We start from the raw sequence: 17,031 nt of genomic DNA, 5'->3' as shown, positions 1-17,031 counted from the left end.
ACAATGATTCATCCTACAACATTCAACGCCATATTATGAGCAAGCCAACGGCCAAGCTGAGTCAAGCAACAAGATCCTTAAGGCTATCATTCCGAAAACAATTAAAAATAAACCTAGAACTTGGTATGAAAAACTATCCAGTGCTTTATAGGCTTTTAGAACTTCAAAGCACAAGGCGACATGGACCACACCATTTGCATTAACTTACAGCCATGACGTTGTCCTTCCTTTGGAAGTGATGATTAAGTTCTTAAGGATGGCTCAACAGCAAGATGTAGTTTGGAAGGCGATCTTACCTATCGGCCAGAAACGCCGAGTGACAGGCAAATGAACCTCTACGTGGGAAAGACTATTTCTAGTGGAACAAGTCTTAGAGAAAGGGGCCTATCAATTATAGCATATCAATGAGAATTTACATATGGCACCAATCAATGGCCAGTTTATGAAAAAATATCTCTCATCTACATGGGATGGCACAATTTAAAAGATTGCAGACATTCTTTTTCAGAAAATTTTCATTCATTTGAGAAGTGAAACTATTACAAAATCACGGCCAATTGGGCCGAGGAAGAGAAGGAGTAAAAAATGTAAGCTAAATATATGGCCGGAGGACTAATCTTAAAGCCTCCCAACTTCTGGCACCAGCTTGCTCTATCGAATCATGTTCTCTTTCTTGTCGCCAAAAATCATCTATTGTAGGTTGCAAGGTTTGATACACGACAACATCGTCTTTTATATCCAAAAGTGTTTGACGAAGTTTTTGGATGTTTTCTTCTTTTTCTTTCTTTAGTGCCACCACTTTAGCCTCGACCTCGACAATCCTCTGGTCTATAGTAGATTGGGCTTGTTTTAATTCTTTATATACCTCAGTTTTGGCCGCCAAGTCTTCAAGTTGTTTGGCTGCTTCACGCCCCACTGTAATCTCGTGAGCGACTTTGCGAGCAATCTGGAGATCGGTCTCGGTGGTAGCAATCTTGCTCTTTATCAATTCAGTAGATGAGGTATTGAGCATTTCAGCACCAAGAAAGAGTTTGATCGAGGAAGATAACGTACAAGATTCTCTTCTTGACGAATGGCAAAGGCGTTGAGAGCAAGCAGGTTTTTCACTGTCGCTATCGCCGAAAGCACGACTGGTGTTCTGGGAGGACTTGAGACTTTGGCAGGGGGAGAAGAAAAGGTTTCCAAAAACTTGACCAAACCCACCTCTATATCTGACATAAACTACAAATAAACTAAGGTCAATAAAGGAAAAAGGGGGATAAGAAATCCTAAGTTTTAGTTTAACTTACAACGTGTTCAGCATGAGTGGTTTCAGCCCTAAAAGATCTAATAGGGCTAACGACTAGATACCCCCTAAAGTACCTCTTGATCCCCGGTGGACCACATCGAGATGGATCCCTCGGGGGGTCATCTGTTTCACTTGAACTAGATGAGGCTTGAAAATGAGCATTCTTGGATTTTTTTTTTTGTTTTTAGCCATGCTCTGGGGTTACGACGAAGGTGGTCTGAATCCTATTTAGATAAGGTCTGAGTGAGTGCTTGGCCTATGATGTTAATATTGACTATTTCTAAAGGATTCGCCGATCCCGACGCAACGCCTTTTGTTCCCTTAGCCGTCTGAGATCAAGAAAAGGTTAAAAAAGATCCAAAATAATAAAACAAAAAAAAAAGAGAAGAAGAAAATCGCCACTGGGGACTGCGCCGGAGACGGAGCCCTCGATGAAGATCGTGAAGGAGTAGGATTGCTCGGCGGGACAACAGGAGGGATGGTTGGTAGATCAGCCAAAGTCTGGCCGAGAGGTTCCTAGACAGAGATAAATGGCGGGTCGTCGCCAAAGACATTGACTGGAACGGTACCATGCACGGCCACATTCTCTTGAAGTTGTTCGGTGACTTGATCTTCAAGAGCTGTTTCGTTTCTTCAACGGTCTGCTCCTTGGCACTCTAAAATAAAATAAAAAGGCGGGAGGGTTGAGGGGCCACATCAAGTTTGCTCGACAGATTTGTTTGCATGGCCGTCATGAGCCCTTTTTCTTTACCAGGAGTTGCGGCCGAGAGAAATTAGAAACATAAACGAGATGAGTTTTGAGAATAAATGTAATTAGATGAAAAGAAGTGTACCTCGCGGCGAAACTTTCTGAGATCTGTTTGGCCAGGACCTGAAATCTGGGATGCCTTTCAGGGCTTTCTCCTGAACCTCGCTATGTGTGAGACCCGTATTTTTCAAAGATTTATTTTCAATATTTTAAGAATTTATTTTAAGGATTTTCGGAATTTATTTGAAAATTAAAAAGGTTTTGGTTTAATTTTTAATTTTTGTTTTAAATTGGGCTTGACCCAAAAGTTGACTTTTAAAACTAATGGGCTTCCGTCTTTGACTTTGGATACGTTGGATAGGTCTCAAGTCCACGAGTTCGTAGACACGTAGCACGCGTCAATCGGAGTTACGGTTTGAGAGTTATGGGCATCTGAAGTAAAGGGCAAACTTGTAATTTATACAAAAGTGGTTTTAAAACCCAAAACCAATCACTCACTCTCTCTCTCTCGCCTCTCACCCTTGGCGCCACTGTCATCGGCGCGTCCGGCGGCAGCTGGGCTGGGTGTTTGGCACACGGTGCTCGCCACCCTCCCCTCTCTCTCCCTGTGGACTTCGTTTCTCCTGCCGATCACCCACGACAAAGGAACGACGCGAAACAGTCGAGCCTCTCCTTGCCGGCGATCTATTTTTTTTGGCCAAATCGAGGCCTCGGACCACCTGGGTTCTCTTCCCCAGGCCACGGCGAGTCTTCCCGTGCCTTTCCTTCACGCTGGTGACGCTCCACGACGGCGATTCGACGCCACCAAGTTGCGGCTGCTCCGGTGGCTTTTCTGGCGAATCCGGCGGTGTTTTTTGTCTATTGGGGTCATGTTTCGCCGCTATCACCGCCATCTCCGCCACTTGTGGCGGCGGATTGGGTGGTTTTCCTTGTCAATTAGCCTCCCCAGAACATCTAGAGGCCAATTCTAGGGTTTGTTTGCATTTCGGTACACGGGCTCGGGAAATCTCATTCCCGATGCCGTTATGCTGCCGGATTTGTTATCCGAGCGTGTTGCCGTCCAAGGTCATTGTAGTCGTTTCACGTGGTTAAACAATGAGTGATACTTATCGAATTTTTATGTAGATTTATATCCAAGAATTCTTTATTTTAAAAGGGGGTCTTTAATTGTTACCTAGTTTATTAAAAGATTTCATATATTTTGAAAGTTCATTTCTTTAAATGTTTTAAAAGTATAATTTGAGACGTTGTGATTTAAGAAAAGACACATTTTTGATGCGTTGGATTGTTAAGGAGAGTTTTGAAAAGAATTGAAAAATGTTTAATTATTTATCTCAAAAATGAGTAAAGATTTAAAGAGTATTTAAAGATAGCTGTGTTAATGCATGTACCGATCAAACGAGCCTGCCTGTGTAAAATGCACGAGATTATGGCCAGGATATGAGCCTGCTCGTGCGGAGTGACTCTCCGTACGAGATTGTGGCCAGGATACGAGCTTGCTCGTGCAGAGTGACCCCTCTGTACGAAATTGTGGCCAGGATTTGAGCCTGCCCGTGCGCGAGATTGTGGCCAGGACATTTTCTACAGTATGGGTATGAGAATAATATGAGTTTTAAGTATGAGTGTTTTGAGATATCAGTTTTCAAAGATAAATTCCGTTCAGATTTGATATTTCTCAGCTTGAACAGTTTATTGCCTTCTAGTATATCGAGGTTTATTTGAGATGAAAGTTTCAACCTAAATTATTTATATAAAGTTGATAATATCGATTTCCAGTGTGAAAACCTTGTTATTTTCAGAGTTTGATTTGCGGTTGAGGAGATTAAAAATATATTTGAAAGAAGATATTTTTGAAAATAGTTTTAAAGCTGAAAGATTTCAAAGAACAATGTGAGTGAAATTAGATAGATGATTATTTGTGTTGTGTGCTTGTATTGCGTTGTATGCTAGAATTTGATCAATTGCCAGAATATGTCTTGGAATCTACAACCAATTCAGCACCTTATTTCTAGAGAGGAAAGAGAAGCTATCAGTGCTATTCCCATTGTAAGAATAGAATAGAGTTTATAACATGAGGTCTAGGTACCTTTGGAAACACGCCATGCTACATCTTCATCTCATGTAATTGAGCCCAAAGTTTGGAAGCTCTTTGTTTGAGATTGTATCTTGGTCCTCTTTGTCCTCATGTGTTCATGGGTAGGGTAGTTTTGTTAATTACACAGTCAATTGTCAAGCTATTATTACGTACCTTTGATAGTTAGCTAGTTAATGTTGTACCTTTGATTATCAAGCTCTTACTGCTGATGAAATTTTTCCATGCTCAATCTCGCACTGTGATTTTTGAGTATGACTCCCCATAGTTGGTTAAGGAGTATATTTTCGGACCAAAAAAAGTTTGTAATTCTAAAATGAAATTTAGAACAGCTAACTCAAACCCATATTGTGATTGATCTTGTCATCTAATTAATAGCACCAAAACAACCCATTATCTACTCTCTTAGTTTATGTGTCTGTTAATATTAGTTATTAATGCAAAATGAAATCTAGAATAGAAAATTACATGTACACAATTAATGTGTACTCATATTATGACTGATTTTCATTGTGTGGGTATGAGTGTGATTGTAGAATTTAATGAAGAACACAAATAACAGATTGAACCGATAACCATGGAATATGGCTTCTAATGTACGTGTTTGTGCTTGTGTATGAGTGTGGTGTAAAACACACTTATGTAACTAACATATATACCTTCAGACATACATGAATTAGAATACATGATAACCAAATAGCTCATACACATGAAATACCTGGTACTGAAGAAGACATGGCTGAATGGCTGAATGATGGAACTAGTCTTCTACTCTCTCTACAACTTGGCGCAACTGGTATATGGGTTTCAGTTTTCCGCAGTGTGTATGAGAGCAGGGACTAGCTCTATTTATAGAGGTTGTCTCGGCAATTCCTTCCCATAGTAGACTTTGTGCCGAGATGCAATCCTGCTCCTCTAAGGTTAAGAGTCCTAGTTCATATCTAGGTGAAGTCCTACAACTTCTATAAGTCCCTCATCCCTTAAAACTTGTTAACACAGCTGTCATATAGGGTGAATCCGGATAGACCATGGAGAGCTCAATTCCTTTGTTCTTAGACATGATGAGTTGTTTTGTTTCCTAAGTAAACTAGGTTTGTCCATAAATAATTCTTACATTCTCCCACTTGGACAATACTAGTTTACTCAACAAGAACATCATAATTTGAACAAAAGATCCTTAGTGATCACGTGAGCTGCACTAAGCCAAAACTTACTTCAAGACTTGGTCAGTTTTGACCATCAACCTAGAACTACAGAAAAACATATGCTTAACCAAGCATAAGCACTCTGCAATTACTAAGGCTGAAATCAAAACTACATAAGTCACCACAAAGATATGATATAAAATCTGAAAAGCATTGAACATTGGATTATAAAATCTAAAGCCAAAAGTCAAATGCATAGTCCTCTTGAAGTTTTCGAAAAGAAAACTTACTGGTGCTTCAGAAATGAAGCTCTTCCACAAGATCAATTGTGTGTTCCTTTAAGCATTGTCTAAAAAAAAACTGATGACAGAGCTCAAACTTAATGAGTATGAATGGTTTGTTGCAATGATATTCTGAATGCAAAAGATTATCCAAAAACAAAAAGACTTATATTAAAGATTGAAAACAATCCTAGAAGCAAAATGGAAAAACAAGTTCATACAAATTTCAGAAAGAAAACCAAAACAGATAAAAGCTACTCCCACTGATCTTCAGAATCTAAACTCTCAAGCACTCCCATTTTTGGAACATGATCTAAGAAAGCTTTTACTGGCAATGCCTTTGTGAAAGGGTCTGCCAGCTGAGCTTTTGTGGGAATATGTAACACTTGTAATTCTTCATTTCGAACTCTTTCTCTCACCATCAGGTACTTTGGTTCTATATGTCTGGAACTTGATGACCTCTTATTATTCTTAGCAAAAAACACAGCAGCACTATTGTCACAAAACAATTTTAAAGGTCTAGAAATTGAATCCACAATCCCAATTTCCTTGATGAAATTTCTAAGCCAAAGTGCCTGCACAGCAGTTTCATGTAGAGCCACAAACTCTGCCTGCATTGTGGAAGTAGTTGTAAGGGACTGTTTAGTGCTTTTCCAAGATATAGCTCCTCCAGCCAACATGAAGATGTAACCAGTCGTTGACTTGTAATCATCACTATCACCTGCAAAATCCGAGTCTCCATATCCTATCAACTCAAGTTTTTCACTTCTTCTGTAAACCAACATGTAATTTTTAGTCCTCTGCAGGTATCTCAACACCTTCTTCCCTGCAACCCAATGTTGATGACCTGGATTGAGCTGAAACCTGCTGAGCATAGAAACTGAATGTGCAAGATCGGGTCTGGTGCACACTTGTGCATACATGAGGCTGCCAACAAGTGAGGCATAAGGCTTAGTGTCCATTGCAGCCTTCTCAATTTGATTCTTAGGACATTGACCTTTATGTAGTTTATCTCCCTTGCTCATTGGAGCCTCCCCTGGTGCACAATTCAGCATTTCAAACCTTTTTAGAACTCTATTAATGTAATTTTTCTGTGAGAGTCCTAAGAGGCCATGCTTCCTATCTCTGCAAATTTCGATTCCCAAAACAAAAGAGGCTTCTCCTAAATCTTTCATATCAAAACTGTTTGAAAGAAAAATTTTTGTTTCATTTAACAAATTTAAATCACTGCTGGCTAATAGTATATCATCTACATAAAGTACCAGAAAAATGTATTTGCTCCCACTCACCTTAAGATAGATACATTCATCTAAAGGATTTTCTATAAAACCATTTGAAACTACAACCGAGTCAAACTTGAGGTACCATTGCCTTGAAGCTTGTTTTAAGCCATAAATTGACTTTTTAAGCTTACATACGATGTGCTCAGTACCTTGCTCGATGTAGCCTTTTGGTTGTACCATATAGATCTCTTCCCCTAAATCTCCATTCAAGAATGCTGTCTTGACATCCATCTGGTGTAGCTCCATATTGAAATGTGCTACTAAACTCATTATTACTCGAAAAGCATCCTTGGTGGAGACAGGAGAAAAGGTTTCTGTATAATCTATCCCTTCCTTTTGAGTGAAGCCTTTAGCCACTAATCTGGCTTTGTACCTTTCTATTTGACCATCAGGACCTCTTTTAGTTTTGAAAACCCACTTGCAGCCTATAGGTTTGATGTTTCCAGGTGGTTCAACCAACTCCCAAACGCCATTATTGCTCATAGATTTCAATTCTGACTCCATAGCTGCCTTCCAATTCTCTACTTGATCACTATTGATAGCTTCTTTGAAACTCAGTGGGTCACTCTCCTCCCCAAAATCTGTTTCTTGTAAATAAACTATGTAATCTTCTGAAATAGCTGATCTTCTCACCCTTTGTGACTGCCTCCTTGGTACCTCTACTACTTGCTGCTCTAATGGTTGGTCTGCTAAGGGTTGATGATCTTCAATCTCTGCTGCTACATGGTTCTGCTCATCTAAAACAGTGTTCCTAAGATTAAAATCAAGGATTGTTGGTTCTAGAAAACTTGTAGAAGTGTCAGGTTGTTCTTTTAATTCAAATTCATCTGAAAACTGATTTTGGTCAGAACTAACATCTTCTATGAATCTTGCCTTGTTTGTCTCTACAATTCTAGTATGGTTCTTAGGACAATAGAATTTGTAACCTTTAGATTTTTCCGGATAGCCAATAAAATAAGCACTTATTGTTTTGGCATCTAATTTCTTTTCTTGAGGATTATAAAGTCTAGCTTCAGCCCTACACCCCCATATATGAAAATGAAATAGGCTTGGCTTTCTTTTTGTCCATAGTTCAAAAGGAGTTTTCTGAACTGATTTGCTTGGAACCCTATTAGAAATGTAGTTTTCTGTTTTCAAGGCTTCTCCCCACAAGAAATTTGGCAAGGCAGTGGCACACATCATACTTCTCACCATGTTTAGAAGGGTTCGATTCCTTCTTTCAGCAACTCCATTTTGTTCTGGAGTTCCTGGTGTAGTGTACTGGGCTTGTATGCCTTGTTCTTGTAGGTAAAGAGCAAAAAGTCCTTTATTTTGCCCTGATTCATTATACCTACCGTAGTACTCTCCTCCCCTATCAGATCTCACAACTTTAATTGATTTATCCAGCTGTTTTTCCACTTCAGTTTTAAATATCTTAAAAACTTCTAAGGCTTTTGATTTTTCTGAGATAAGGTATATGTAACAGTATCTAGAAAAATCATCTATGAAAGTTATGAAGTACTGATTTCCACATATTGTTTTGGTCGGAAAGGGACCACAAATGTCTGTGTGTATAATTTCTAAGAGTTGTAGGCTTCGGTTTGAGTTCTTCTTCCTAGAGTTGGTCATTTTGCCTTTTATGCACTCTATACAGATATCAAAATCTGCATAATTCAATTCTGGAAGCATATTGTCTTTTTCTAATTGATGCATCCTTTCTTTGGAGATATGTCCTAGTCGTTTGTGCCATAGGAAAGATGAACTTTCCTTACATCTAGGTCTCTTAATCCCCACTGTATTTTCAATTAGATAGGTTTCATTTGGCAATTCATACATTAGTTTCCAATATCCATCAAACATTAAGGCTTTTCCAACAAAAACAGAATTTAAATAAAAGTGAAAGCCTAATTTATTGATATTAAAAGAAAAACCAGAATCAATAAGTTTGGAAATGGAAACTAAGTTTCTTCTCATAGAAGGAATGACAAAAACATTGTCCAACTCTAGTAAATAACCTGACTCTAACCTAAACCTAAAAACTCCTATGGCCTTCACAGCTACCCTCATTCCATTGCCTGCACATACTCGTGCTTCCTCTTCACTTGGTTTCCTTTTTCTTTCCATGCCCTGCATAGTATTAGAAATATGTATGGGTGAGGCAGTGTCAATCCACCAAGTGTTCGAAGGAATGTTAATTAAATTACCGTCAAGGAATTAAATATGTGTGTCTTACCCTTCTTGGCTAGCCAACCCTTATAGTTGGAACAGTTCCTTTTCATATGGCCTTCTTTCTTGCAGAAAAAACACTTGAAAGGTGTTGTTTGAACTGGTCCTAGGTTGTGAGAGCTGCTAGATGGATTGGTGGTTTTGGCAGGCTGAGAGTTGTTCTTTAGGAGCTGATTGTCTTTAGCAGCTTTGTTCTTCCCTTTCTTGAACTGGTTTTTGACAACTAGGTTGACAATAACTTCTCCATTTTCTTGTCTGATCCTTTCCTCTTCTTGGACACAAATGGAGATGAGTTCATTCAAACTCCATTTGTCTTTCTGAGTATTGTAAGTGGTTCTCAGTTGTCCATACTGCTGTGGCAGAGAATTCAGTGCCATATGAACTAGAAAAGGATCAGATATAGCAATTTCTAAGGCTTGGAGCTTAGAGGATATATCTATAAGCTTCAAGATGTGCTCACGCACACTTCCTTGTCCATCATACTTGGAAGAAGTTAAAGCAGTCATCAAATTTCCAGTTTCTGCTTTTTCAGATTCTTTGAACTTCTCACCTATAGCTTCTAGGAAATCCTTAGCATTATCACAAGGACCTATGCCTCCCTTAACAGTATCAGTCATGGCCTTTTTCATAATCAATAAGGCCATCCTATTTGATCTCTCCCATTTCTCCATCTTCACCTTTTGCTCAGTTGTGCTATCAGGGGTGATTGGCTCTGGTTTGTCTTCTCTCAAGGCTAGGTCATGCTCGGATAAGCCTAGGTAAATTTCTATGTCTTGCTTCCATTTCTTAAAATTGGTGCCAGTGAGAGTTTCAATTTGAGAGAAGTTTGAGGTGGCTGGAAATAAAACAAGAACATGCAAAAAGAAACTAAGAATCTTATATTGCAGGAAACCATTCATACTAATAAAAATATATATATATATTGTTTATGCAATAACAAGTAACACTTTTGAGCAAGATGACTTGATTTGCATTTATTTATTCTTGATCATATTACCAGATTATGATAAAAATATTTTCTAAGTAGTTTCTACACCTTTGAGCAAGAAGATAACTACTAAGAGTATCCTTTTATTTTATCCAACCTGCAACATGCTAGTATCAACTCTGGAAGTTTAAATCCTTTGGGAAGTGAACTATTAATATGATACTACAAGGTTGATCTTATAGACTATAATCATTAGAAACTGTAATCGATGTGTATTACTTTGGTAGTACCAATCAATTAAAAAACCAGATTTAAGATCAAAGAATTCCTTTAAGCAATTATTTTGTAAAACATGTTATAGCAGCGGATTACAAACAGGTTTTACAACTAAACTTGATTGCTTAAGTATGTATGTGATATATGTATACTGATATGCAAATATGCAGAAAACGCAGCTATGACATAGATTTATCCCAGAATCAAAACATAGCAGTTATACATAGTCACACCAATTCCATTCAACACAACAATGGGGCAGCATGCTTAGACATAAAGTAAACCTATTTGCACCCCCATATGTGCTCTAAAAAGGAAAGATTTGAATTGGAAAATCATAGAAAACGAATAACTTACCTGGTGCATAGAGCTCCTGCTGCACCAGTTAGCCAAAATAATCCATAGAACCAAAATCGAAAAGGAAAAACCAAAATTGCAGTAGTATAGCAAATAATTGAAGCCCGATTAATATGCAAGATCGATTATTGTGAAGTAGTAACCTAAAACCTTAATAAATTCATTCATGTTCTTTTTCTTCTGAAGTGAGAAACAAAACAGAGTCTTGTTCCACAGCTATATGGGTCGGGTCATACTGTATGAGCCATAAAAATAAGTTTGGGCCTTTTAAACTTCAAGACCAGGCCCAATTAAGAAAACAGAAATTGTACAGTTTGATTGTTCTTCGTTCCTTGTTTAAGCAAACATTGATTTGAAAAACTTTTGATTCTTAAACATGTATGTATTGCTCTGATACCAAATGTAAAACACACTTATGTAACTAACATATATACCTTCAGACATACATGAATTAGAATACATGATAACCAAATAGCTCATACACATGAAATACCTGGTACTGAAGAAGACATGGCTGAATGGCTGAATGATGGAACTAGTCTTCTACTCTCTCTACAACTTGGCGCAACTGGTATATGGGTTTCAGTTTTCCGCAGTGTGTATGAGAGCAGGGACTAGCTCTATTTATAGAGGTTGTCTCGGCAAGTCCTTCCCATAGTAGACTTTGTGCCGAGATGCAATCCTGCTCCTCTAAGGTTAAGAGTCCTAGTTCATATCTAGGTGAAGTCCTACAACTTCTATAAGTCCCTCATCCCTTAAAACTTGTTAACACAGCTGTCATATAGGGTGAATCCGGATAGACCATGGAGAGCTCAATTCCTTTGTTCTTAGACATGATGAGTTGTTTTGTTTCCTAAGTAAACTAGGTTTGTCCATAAATAATTCTTACATGTGGCTTTTACGTAAGATTAAAATTTAGCTCAACAAACTGTAATTAATTAAATTGTAAGCAAATCAAACATCAAACTAAGCTATGGATGAAATTGAAAAAAAAGAAAAATGTAAATGCAATCATATCCAAGTGAAATAAATTACCTAATGCATCATCCAAAAAACACAAGGAAGCTAAATTAATAATTGAAAATTGGGATTAATGTATCTCTAATTTAGAATCAAATTAGTAAGTGAAAACACCAAAAATGAAGTTCATATTTACTTGTTTAACTTTGGAATTCTTGCTTTGGAGAAATGGTGTCAATGGTGATCAATTATTGGAAGTTACGGGAGGTTATTCAATAGTATTGGAGGTAGTGGGATACGGTAAGTTTTTTTTATTATTTAAATTTGTTAGTATTGTATTTAAATTTTGCCATTTTCCTAATAGTATGTATAAGCGTGTTTGTTGTGTATAATCACATGTGACTCAGGCCAAAAAAATGGAAGAAGAAGAAGAAGAAGAGACCTCTAGATCGGGTCAAAAAAAGAATAAGAAAACAAAAACGTTCAGTTGGCTCAAGTCAAGAAAGGGATGGAACAAGGATAAAATACCTCTAGCTTAGGTTGAAAAATGAGAAGAACAAGGGGTGTAAAGAATAAGAAAAAGAAGAACTGCAATTATGAAGGGCGTAGTGTTAAAGAAGAAGGAGAAGATCGAAGAAGAGGATGAGGAAGACAAATTTCAAGAAAGCGCTATTTACCTATTTCTCATAAAATTTTGCAACTATAACGTGATACCGTATGAAACAACAAAACACAAACAAAAGGGATAACCAATTTGAAATTTAAAATGAAAACAAAAAACGGAATATCTAATTTTAAAAAGGCTTTTTATCACCAATAATCCCTCTATTTTCACTTAAACATTAAATTGGTCCCTAAAGTGCATTTTCAATCAATTTCATCATTCATCTTTATCATCGAACATCAATTTAGTCCCTAGATACACTTTGAAAATTTGCCAAAAATAGCTCAGGGCACGGAAAAATTCCCTTAAAATTCCTACGGACTCGTTTTAACTACTACTATTTTTATATAGGGTCAAATCATCAAATTGATTTTTCAGAAAATTCAAAATTCCCAAATTAATTCCCCGAAATTTCTGAAAAATAATAAACGTCAATTTGATAATTTGACCCCATATAAAATAGTAGTAGTCAAGACGAGTCCATATGAATTTTCGGAGAATTTTTTTATATCATGAGCTATATTTGACGAATTTTCAAAGTGTGTCTAGGGACCTAATTGATGTTTGGTGGCAAAGATGAGGGATGACATTGAGTGAAAATGCACTTTATAGACCAAATTTATGTTTTGGTGAAAGTTGAGAGACTATTTGTAATAAAAAGCCTTTTAAAAAATCAAGCTTTTTATTACCAGAATCATAAATGCTAATTACTTAATATAAGACATTAATTGTCTCAAATCAAAACTTACCTTAATTTGGTTAACTTGGGGGCAATTTTTTTTTTATAACAGAAGAAAATACTACAAAGATGATCTGTGAGGACAACCCAAGCCTCGTTCATCCTAAAGGCAAAGATGCATCAAATCAACACGAAAGTTGTGAGTCTAAAACTGGTGGTGGGCCCAAAAATAGGCCCCCCCTCCCCCCCCCCCCCCTTTTTTAAAATGAATCGAAATTTCATTTAATAGAAAATTAAGAACATAAATCCTCAAGTAGAGCGTCCTAAATAAATTAAGGAGGCTCATCTTGCCAGAGGCATATAATCGAGCATATCTAACTAAATGATGGGCCACCCTATTAATATGATGTGGAATATGAGTGAAAAGAAATCTCACCCAAATCCTTAACGATGAAACAAATATCCTCAATAAGACGACCATCGATGAAAGAATGCCCCTTTTAGCCAACAAATTCGCTGCAAAACTTTCTGTGAGAAAAATACAGCCAACACCATCCTCCTCACAAACAACTAGAGGAGGCATTCTTTCACTGTACGACGATACACACATTGTACCTTGATACACGTACATTGTACCACCAAAGCACAACAATTAGTCACACAAGACAGTCGGTGGTGTCTCAGGTCTAAGGACTAATTCGAATCTATTACAACTAATGAGATCTTGTTTGATAGATGTTTCACTCTATACAAGAGTCTCATTTGTTGATCTTGTTCAGTGGACCTATATTCACTATACGCACCCATACTCTCTGCCTTTGGTGTCTCTACACACGCAGTCCGAGACCGACCGCCTCCATATTTGAGTAGGCTAAAGAGCTATGTTGATCTTGAAAAAATCTAGGCATCTATCCCAAAACCAATTGGCAATGAGAGGAGTAGCTCAAACCCTTATAAGTCACTAGCAAGGCCCTCACATCTTCAATGTGCGATTTCTCTCAACACGCCCCCGCACGTGTGGCGTCATTTAAGCCTAACACGTGGACAATTTATATTGGGTGACGTGGGAGTACGTGTGGCCGTTAGGCGCATCACGTGGATAACCTGCTCTGATACCATGAAGAAATCTAGGCATCCATCCCAAAACCAATTGGCAATGAGAGGAGTAGCCCAAACCCTTATAAGTCACTAGCAAGGCCCTCACATCTTCAATGTGGGATTTCTCTCAACATATCTCACTTGGATATATTGTTTCCTAGACAGTAATCCCTTCGATTAGGAACAGTATAAGAACTATCAACGAAGATGTATAGGTCTCGTGGATAACAAACATTTATTCCACTTATACTCTCCTCTTAAATAGCTCTAAGGTATCATCTGTCTTAATGGGTCTACTTGACGGACAACTGCCCGAAATGTTGTTCTCAAGGTTGCAACGATTGGCCTTAGGGCACACATTTCCTACATTATGGACTATGAAAGTCATTCTCCAATTAAAATCAGTCTAGCATCCCATAATTTTGAGGAAGCCATCTTTAATTGATTTACAAGGTCAATCACGTCCTTGGAAACTTGAAAATTAAAAGAGTGAACGCTAATAAAATCAAAATAGTCAAGAATATTATTGTAAGATAAATCCCTCGGATCTTTAAATTTGTCTTGATAATCTCTTTCTTTCAAAACTCCATCAAACTGAACTTCGCTATTTAGTCTCACAAAATTTATTATAAAAAATAAACATCACAACAAGAATCCTTCGAATCATAATCAAATATTGGAGGCATATATGTTTAAATCCAATGATTTATTTTCTCTAGAGTCACTCAAAATTAAATAACTAAAAAATGTGATTTAAGAAAGCAACCATATTTATACTTAATTGAATACGTAGTTGGAGAAGAATCGAAATTAGCTTCTTCTTCCGTCAAGTACTGCGGAATGTTGAGGATCAGGATTGGCAACTTGCTCATCCTCATCGTAAAATTCCCCCATCTTCATCGTCTTCGTTATTTTGGGGTTGGTTTTGATGACGACTCCACTCCTTGGCATGATAGAAACAAGGCTCTAATTAATACCAAAACTGATGCAACGCATGGCAGGATAGATTGATCGGATTGCAAGAACACGACCTTTCTTAGGTCTATTGATTCTCTAGAATGAGAATACTCAGAAAAATGACATATTAAATTGATAAACCCCTAATCTATCAAAAAAAAAAGAGAAAACATGTCTTAATTTTTTTAATCATGAATAACTCCACAAAAAAAAAAAAAAATTACAAGAACTCATTTTATAGGGCTTAGAAAACTTGGGCAATACATGTGCACAAGAATCCTAATTAAGATAAAATCTAAAAATAAAATAACATCTAAATCATTAATTAAAATCGTAATTGACCAAACCTTATTAAACTAGAAAAACATTAAAAGGAAAGTCTTGATTGATAAGAAATACAAAATTAGGAAATTAACTAAACCAATCCTAATTAAAATTTGAATATTCCGAATATGCAGGTTGCATCAAGATCGGAGGTCATTGATATTCTTTGATCTAGATCGGTTGGCAATCTACCATTCATCTAAACTAACTTAGGCATTGATGACACCATATAGAGTCCCTTAACTGAAATAATTTCCTTGGTGTTTCTTTCACATATATACAAATTTTTGATCAATTTTATCTTCAATTTTTTTTTTTTTTTTTTTTTGGAGTACAAGAGAGGGAGAGGGTTCGAACCCAGGTGTGTGCGCAGGGGGGAGCTATTGTCCTTTACCAACTAGGCCAACCCCATTTCACATTTTATTATCAAATTAATAGGTTTTATATTGCACCGTCAATAATAATAAAATGTAACAAACTAGTTATTAATTTAGTGTTATTTCTCTCTATAATTGATTTGGTAATGAAATCTCATTTTTATCGAGTGTCTTATTCTTATGGTGCTTGGGGTTGTAATAATCGAGTTGCTCATTCGCTAGCCCAGTTTGCTATTTCTTGTGATGATGTTTCACTTTGGGCACATGGGATATCTGATTGGTTGGAGCTCCATTTTGCGTTTGATTGTGTAATAACCTCTTAGTTCTTTCAATAAAAATATGTCTCGGCTATTAAAAAAAATATTGTTGGAGAGATATATTCTAAGTTCGAACCTCCCTTCCTCAAATGAAAAAAGAAAAAAGAAATATTCAATGTACAAAAGATATCAACAAAGATAATAAGTACAGAATATTCTACTAGCGTAACCTTAAGATCGAATGAAGAATACTTAATGAACAGATAAAAAATTAAGGAAAATAATGCAAATTTAACAGACGCTTCACTTTATCTTCCTTCTTCCATGAGCATCGATCCTAGCTAATTGAAGCCAAAATTAACCAAACTGAATAAATCCATTTCTGAATTATTTTGAACGTAATTTTCTAAAACATCGGACCCCAAAGCAAAGGGTTTAATTGATTCAAACATATTATTCGGTTTTGATTTCATTTTTTTTAATCCTTTAATTAGAGACAGAGTTTCATTAGTGTTTTAAAAAATCCCCATACGCCTAGCTTGTGATATACTATTTTGCTTGTGAATAAGCTCACCCTTTTGTTTCTTATATATTTTAATTTTTCTATAATAACTCATTTTATATTCTAATTACTGTCAAAATTAAGTTGCAGATGATTCAAATTTAGTCTAATATGATATTTATCTTCCTAATGTTCTAAGAGATTCCAAGTTCTAAACTCCCCATCTTAGGTATTTTTTTGAAAAAAAGAAAAACTTAGAGATTTTTGGTTTGTTTCTTCTCTATAACGACAAAGATCATAAAAGCCTCATCGAGCACATAATTAAAAGAGGAGACAACAACTTCTGTATATGCATCTAATTCTTGGTCATGTATATATTTCATGGTACATCTTAGTTTCATGTGGAGCAAAGGGCACAGGGGAAAGAGAAGAATTGGTATGTAGCAATGCAAGTTTGGTATATTTACTTTACAAGAATAAAGTAGTGGCCGGCAAGATACCTTAATGGAGGGGCAGCCCAGCAAGAAATATACAAATATAAAACGACACAAATGCTTTACAACAAGGAAAGGAAGATACCAAAACCTTCCCCACCAATAAGAACTAAGAA

The 17,031-nt window shown here is 36.8% G+C and overlaps 1 protein-coding gene across 1 annotated transcript; it reads right to left on the bottom strand.

Moving 5' to 3' along the window:
• Positions 1–8,837: 8,837 nt before the first annotated feature.
• On the bottom strand, positions 8,838–12,212 carry LOC147273193 (uncharacterized; the record flags this gene model as incomplete). The annotated part of the gene is made up of 3 exons (XM_086228474.1): positions 8,838–8,943; positions 9,050–9,870; positions 12,184–12,212. Coding segments are annotated over 3 exons (879 nt in total), but the record flags the coding sequence as incomplete, so codon positions are not given.
• Positions 12,213–17,031: the final 4,819 nt, after the last annotated feature.

The sequence above is a fragment of the Dryas octopetala genome, chromosome 9 (genome assembly GCF_963921425.1).
Source record: "Dryas octopetala chromosome 9, drDryOcto1.1, whole genome shotgun sequence".
NCBI lineage: Eukaryota > Viridiplantae > Streptophyta > Magnoliopsida > Rosales > Rosaceae > Dryas > Dryas octopetala.
This window is presented reverse-complemented; position numbering and strand designations above follow the sequence as displayed.